Genomic DNA, 7,343 nt, shown 5'->3' on the forward strand with positions numbered 1-7,343 from the left:
GCCTGCTCTGTTGAGGCAACGTTGGCTGAAGAGTTCCTCGAGAGAAGGCAGTGAGCAGCCGATGACCTTCTGGGCTGTGTTGGATGACTCTCTTGAAGGGCTTTCCTGTCCTTTTCTGAGCAGTCTGGCACACCACGTGGTTAGGCAATATGCCAGCACACTCTCTATGGGCAGCGGTAGAAAGACACCAGGAGCTTCTCCCTCCAGGTTGTGACGTGGATCATAAAATATATCAGCAATTAAACAAAATCTTCAATTTTCTCTTCACAATATAAGTCTCCTTGCAGTATCAATACTAATTCGGCTGACTTTTATATTTGATCCAATCGGTATATTGGTATATTTACACCATAACGGTGCAGAGCTGATAGAAAGGGACACCTGGTGGTTAAAACACGTTATTGGTTATATGCGTTATTATATTTTTAATATTAGATATTAATAGGAGACACAGACAGACAAACTAATAAGGCTTTATTTAAAACATTACAGAATATACTTTAGGTTAAGGTCTTATTTTGAATAAGAAAAAAGCTTTGGGGGTAAAATATTAAGCCTGACAAAGTACTAATATATTGCTTTCCTGCATGTTAACTACTGTATGTTAAGCCTACTATTTAACATGATATTATCATTATACTCTTATAAGATGTATGTAGATAGTATCAGAAATGTGCAGATACGACAGTTAATGGTGGAGGTATACCACATATTGATCGATGTCTTGTAATGCACTGTTGAGGAACCTGCCGACCCAAGTTTTTCATCTCCGACCTTGTCAGGTATTGAACATTCAATAAATAAAGAACACAGAATTATTAAATATAAAACACAGAATTTGTGTGATTATACTAAATGATTTACAAATAAACACCACTGCATATTTACAACTTGGGATCAATAAAGTATATCTTATCTTAAGCTGATCGATGGCTACTGCCATATTTGCACAATGTGCCTCTGAACCTTGACAAGTGCATGTTTCAGGCTTATCAATGAACAACAGGAGGGGTCACAGACATAGGACCAGTTGGGTATCGTTTGAATTTCCACGATTCTGATTCCGATTCCGATTCTACTTTTCAATTCCGGTTCTTAACGGTTCTCAATTCCGATTCTTTGAGGGGCAGGGTAAAAAAATACATGCTTCTTCCACCAAAAAATTACATTTATTCGAGAAACTTTTACACAGGTTAGTTTACAGTAATATTCACATTAATCAGTCTGTTTATATTCACTGCTATGTAACTGTAACCTGAGAACCACTGAAGCTACAACAGTGGGTTAGAGTCCCCCCCCCCCCCATTTAAAAACAGTTATTGTTGAGAAAAACAAGCATGCCTGCCTTCTCAGGCATACCGGGAAGAAATGTTTGAACATTTTAAAGTAAAATGCTTCAATCTGGTGCACTTTAAGCAGAATTACTAGAGACTAGATCTAGGGGGTACAACTCTAAACACCCATATGAAAAAGATCGGTTTACATTTTAATAATTAAATAAGTATGTGAGCATAACCAATAACCTACCATAACATAATAACATAACAAATAATGTAACGTATTTTATTTTTGTTGTTCATTCATATCTTATTTTACTATTTGATTAATGTATATTTTTTTTATCTCTCCAGTTTAAAACGATATGTCTGGTTTACTGTCCTATAGTATACATTGGAATGATTTCAAACCTGTTTTATCCCAATAATTATAAAGGTGTGCCTTGTAAATATGTGTTTACATAAATTGTGATCAAACCGTTTGAGACCCACTGAGATAACTTAGACTAAAGTGAACTATCTAAACACTCAGAGTCCTTTACCTCACTGAGCTGTAGTTATCAGCCACTCAGTCTGACTGGAGAGGACTCTCCTCCACATCATTATAGTAACATCTTCTTCTAATATCCGTTAGAGCAGCTAGCACCAGATGCTAATAACAACAGCGCTGGTACAGGTGCACCGTCCCTTTCTCCCTCGCTCGCTCCACACTCACTCGCACTTTAGCTGTGAGCTGCGGGCGCCAGATAAGCCAACATCCCCCATTTTCATCACTTACAGCGCCCATTGTACAGGGCAAATGAAAAGTGTAACTGGGAAGAAAGGGTGTTACATTTACTTAATTATGAATGTTGTTACATCAAGGCGAAAATTAGGATGAGCACCAACGGTCAAAACATTTGTTTTCCCTACCAGAGCTGTCAGCGCAGCGCCTCCACAGATCTGGCGCCCTAGGCGAACATCTATAACGCCAGTGCGACGGGCCGGCCCTGGTCTCAGGTTACGCTGTAGGAAGTGTAGGTACAACGCTACATTTCCCGCCCCGCCGCAGTCTACAGTAGGCTACGGAGAGCGGCGAGAAACATTTCCTCAGGCATCGAAAAGCGGAACCGAAATTCACATTTCTAAATGATGCCGTTGGAATCGAAATGTTGGAACCGGTTCCGAACCGGAACAGGTTCTCGGTACCCAACCCTACATAAGACCAGCTGTTAAATACAGCTCTTCTGACCTTAGCTGTCATGTGGGTATATATATTAATGCTGCCCATTATGGGCACAAGCAATTTTCACCAATTTATTAATTATATGTTTTAAATTTGAGTGTTTCCTATCCCCTAAACCTCCAGGGATGTACACAGTTTAATACTGGCAACTTCTTATTATGGGAAATATGAAAACGTCTTTTAAAACTACAAATTCCCAGTAGAGACGTGCTATAGAACATGTTGCGAAACACACAATAGCCAGCATGTGTAGTTTCTGGGGATGGGGTGGGGGAGGAGGGGACAGGGTGGACCCGTTCAAATCCAGTTTTGGACAGTCTGCCGTGGTTCCATCCCATTTCAAAGTGCTGTTCGGCGCTCGGCGTAACCCACGGAGCACACTCTCCAATCACAGAGCTTGAGGACTATCATGGGGGTTGTCAAGCGAAGCGGAGAGAATACTTACTTCCAGGTGTAAAATTCTCTAAAGCAACTACTATGAGCAGGGTTGCCAACTCTCACGCATCTGGCGTGTGACACACGCTTTCACTCTCAATCTCACGCTCTCACGCTGTCCAAACTATTCTCACGCCAAAAACAAGATGAACCGGCGATCGTTTTTAGTTGGTTATTTACAATGTTGAGTTGACAGCTGCTCAAGCTGTCGATCCGCTCCCCCCCCCCCCCCACTCTTAACAACGTTAACAGACAGCAGAGCGGTGGGAGCTGGTTGGTCAATCCCCGACCCGTATTGCGCATGCGCAGATCTAAGATCCAGTAGAAATGATAAAAAAGTTCAATCAATCAATCAATCAATCAATCATATATGAGAGTGAGAGTGTGTTAATTAATATATTGGCAGTTTGGAGTAAGTCTGTAGATTTGTTTGTGTGCGTGTGTTTCATGTATAGGCCTCTCACGATAATTAATTTTGTTGGATACATTTTCCCGGAAATGATTGCGATAAACGATAATATTGTCGGCACCGTTGTATGACCATTTTAGACCACTGACATAATGATAATATATAATAATAATTCAAGTACATCCTTTCAAACTGCAAGTCACATCCTCATGTAAATGTAAATGTATCGAGTTCATTTTTTTATCGTACGATAAGTCAATTAATTGCTTATCGCGACAGACACACAATAAAACAATGGAAACAAACATGTGTTTGACTTTCATTAGTGAATGAAACTGTGTACCCTTTATAGTCTGTGTCCAATATTGTGTATTTGTATATATTGTATATCCTTTATGCTGGTCCCGCTGCTGACACAATAGCAGTCATTTAGTGCGCATATGTGTAATTAAACCCATGATATCAAAATCTCACTCCAGCCAGGTACCCAAATTGACAAACCTGCTATGAGCTGCTCCGACCCTCGGTCCTGACGGACTCCAACTTGTGTTTATTAATCAACACAATAAATAAACACAAGGATAATTATGTGTTGTTGAGTAATAACAATGTGTGGTTTAGAAAAGAATACCAAATTAGAAGGAAAAAACGATGAAACAATACAGATTTCAGTATTCTGAGCCCCAACTCTCCCCATAACTGACGGCAACAAAAGTCCTACATTATTACAATTAAAATAAAGAAGTAAAAACAATAAGTGTGGCTTGATATTGAGTAAGAAAAAGGTTGATAAACGCTGTGAGAATGGATCTGCGGAGAGCATTTCGCCGCGATCCCAACTCGTATATTACCAACGTTCAGGGAGCTCTATGCAAGTCAATGGGACACCCTGCCCGTTGAAAACTGACTCTCAAGGGGTACCCTGTGCGTAATAGAGTGACGGGGAGGGGTCCTGACCGTCCGTCAATATGTGACGGGTTGGGAGTGAGAACGTGTTTGCTTAGCCACGAGCGAAAAAATGCTAACGGAAATTTGCACAGAACTCACTCATAACCAGTGTTGTGCTAGTTACTGAAAACCAGTAACTAGTTACCATTACTAGTTACTTCATTTCAAAAGTAACTCAGTTACAGATTACTTACACCAAAAAGTAATACGTTACTGTAAAAAGTAAGTAAGTTTTTTGTTACTTTAAAAAGGGCTCCCATTAATGCCCTTATAGCCTTCATTTCAGTACTGTTATTGCATTGGAGAATAATACAATCTGTTGATCAACTTGACATGCATTATATGCAATCTGGATTGCATCGATATTAGCTGGCTTTCCATTTTTGTATATTCTTTCTCCAGGTAGTTGGAAAAAGTGTTCCGTCCCATATGCCGTGTGCCGCCCGGACATGTTATCATGCTAACTAGCTCACTGAAAGCGGGTGACTCCACTGTAGCAATAGCCTGCATGTGTTCTACAACATACCGTGCAATCGACTTTTCCCTGGCTAGCAGTCCCTCGGTTAAATCCAGCCGCTTAGGTGGAGGTGGAGTGGCGTCGGCTGAGTCTCTGTGGTCTTAGCTACTAGCTTCGTCCCAGCATGTTGTTTTTGCAGATGTTTTAAGAGATTTGAATTACTGGTTTGGGCAGTAGATAGGATCTTTGACCCGCCAGGACACAACTTACATTTAACAGAAACTTTCTTTTTTTCTTTGAACGCAGTAACGGAGTAACGCACCATGTAGTAACGGTAACTGAGTTACTGAATTTAAAAAGTAATGCGTTAGAGTACAAGTTACAGCCCAAAATATCGGCGTTACAGTAACGCCGTTACTTTGTAACGGGTTAGTCCCAACACTGCTCATAACACCCTTATTACGTATTGTAGCTACACATCCAACATATTGACTAGCATCGTGAGAAGACACAGAATCGTTCGGTACCTACATCATCACTCCATGATAAGAACTCGTGACTTTATAAACAAAACAGACATCACAACACATGGCGCTAGGTAGCAAAAACGGCCATATCTCTTACCTTCGTTGTTGTCTGATCAAAAGTTGTCTTCAATGGCATTAAAACGATAAAAACGCTGCTGAAGGTTAATCCATAGGTTAATACAATGTGTCTGTGTCACTTTGAAATTATTTCTGATAATCCATAAACAATAAACCGATTTTTCCGTTTTCAGACTTTCAGAGCGTGAGACAGGTTCGCTCTGGGCAAAAAAAAAATCTGAATGTCAATCTGAATTTTCTTTAAAATAAAAAAATCTATTTTGATTCTGACTTTTCTACATCCAACTCACAGGTTTATCATTACTTTGAAAAAAATATTATTAATTTTCACCTTTTAGAAGTGAAGTTATGGTCATTTTTTCTGGAAATGTCATTTTCGAGCCTGAGACCTGAAAAACAGGCTTGCGGTCTAACAGGTTAACTACTTTGTGAATTGATGTGCAGTGTAAGTCACAGTAATTAATGATGATCAGGTATAGTATGAAAAGGGCAAACCTTGGTATCAAGTTTAGATATCAGAGGATGTGACAAAAGCAGTAGGTGTAATTTATTATGATCAAACCTCCAGCTGAAGCTCAGCTGACACAAGTTTTGTTCACAAAACAGTGAAAGGGCTGCAACTGAAGACAGGTCATGAACATTTGCCGCATGCTGAGTATACTTTTTGACAATTATAGGATAACTGTAACCCTTCAAATAAAATCTTATTTGTATCTTTATTTTATTTACATTGTCTTGTATTTTCTTTTTCAGGATTCATTTTTTTTTCAAATATAAAGTCAGAAGATTAGATTAGCTTAGATAAGTATGAAGAATACAAGAGCTCTATCAAATAATTATTTAATAATAGTGTTATGTATTATTGTATTTAAAATGTAAATGACAGCACGTCATGTTAAAGTAGCTCTGTAACAGATTAAACAAATGTATTGTATTTTGCTAAAAACTGAGCCTTAAAGGTGCTCGTAGGTTTAGTTGGAACAGACCGATGCTACAGTGGCTGCTACCCCTTTTTCTAGTCTTTATGCTAAGCTAAGCTAAGCATCTCTAGTTTTGTATTTACTGTTCAAATGTGAGTGGGATCAATATACTCTTTTTTTTCTGAATTCTCTCTGTCTCTTCCCCAGGTCTCATCGTGGGGTCCCTGATGGTCTGCTGGCTTCCCTACCAGATACGTCGTCTTATGACCGCCGTGCCCAAATCCCGCTGGACTACATCCTACTTCCGGAGCTACGTTACTCTCCACCCAGTGGCCGACAGTTTTTTCTATCTGAGCTCCGTCATCAACCCGTTTCTTTACAACCTGTCGTCGAAACAGTTCCGGGAGGTGTTTGTCCAGGTGCTGCGGTGCCGCCTCACCCTGGAACACATCAACAAGCGCACGGTGCGGAGCTCACAGGCTGCCTCGGCCCGCTCCTTCCAGCCCTTGCTGAAAAAGTCGTTGCGTCGCAGCAGGGCAAACCACCCCACTCTCGCACTAGAGAACCTCCCCCACCTTCACAACCTTCCACAGTCAAAGTGACTCCGGAGTGGCTTCAAATACTCAAACGTCTCTCAGCCTGACTGAAGAGTCCGATCTCCAAACAAAGACAGACGTACCATCAGAGACTGAAGTGTAATGTACAATTTAATGCAACACAGTGAACAGTCAAAACAACTCAATAATTTTTGTGCTGTCATCAGAAAAAATCTGAAATATTCCTTTTACACAGTTAAAACAGTACCAAATAAAGTCAGGTATTTCATTAAAAGATCATGCTCAGCTGACAATTTGGCACAATAGCAAGCTTCATGGGTCCCCTCAAGTTTGAACTTGATATCAAGTCAGAAAATATTATAAAAAAGCTCAAATGATTCAAACATTCATGTTTAGCATGAAGACCCAACACATTGAGTTCAAGTTAAAGGTACCCAGCAGGGCTGTTGACCACTGGGGGGTGCTATAGAGTAGTCATTTGGTTTGCTTCTCCTGGGCTTACTTACAATA

The 7,343-nt window shown here is 40.1% G+C and overlaps 1 protein-coding gene across 1 annotated transcript in view; it reads left to right on the plus strand.

Moving 5' to 3' along the window:
• gpr39 (G protein-coupled receptor 39) overlaps positions 1-7,343 on the plus strand; it is a 58,377-nt gene extending 51,034 nt beyond the window's left edge. The window contains 2 exon segments of the mRNA XM_034202088.1: positions 6,484-6,841; positions 6,843-7,343. Of these exon segments, the coding sequence (XP_034057979.1) occupies positions 6,484-6,841; positions 6,843-6,975 (491 nt within the window). The 3' untranslated portion in view covers positions 6,976-7,343.

The sequence above is a fragment of the Gymnodraco acuticeps genome, unplaced genomic scaffold (genome assembly GCF_902827175.1).
Source record: "Gymnodraco acuticeps unplaced genomic scaffold, fGymAcu1.1, whole genome shotgun sequence".
Taxonomy (NCBI): Eukaryota; Metazoa; Chordata; class Actinopteri; order Perciformes; family Bathydraconidae; genus Gymnodraco; species Gymnodraco acuticeps.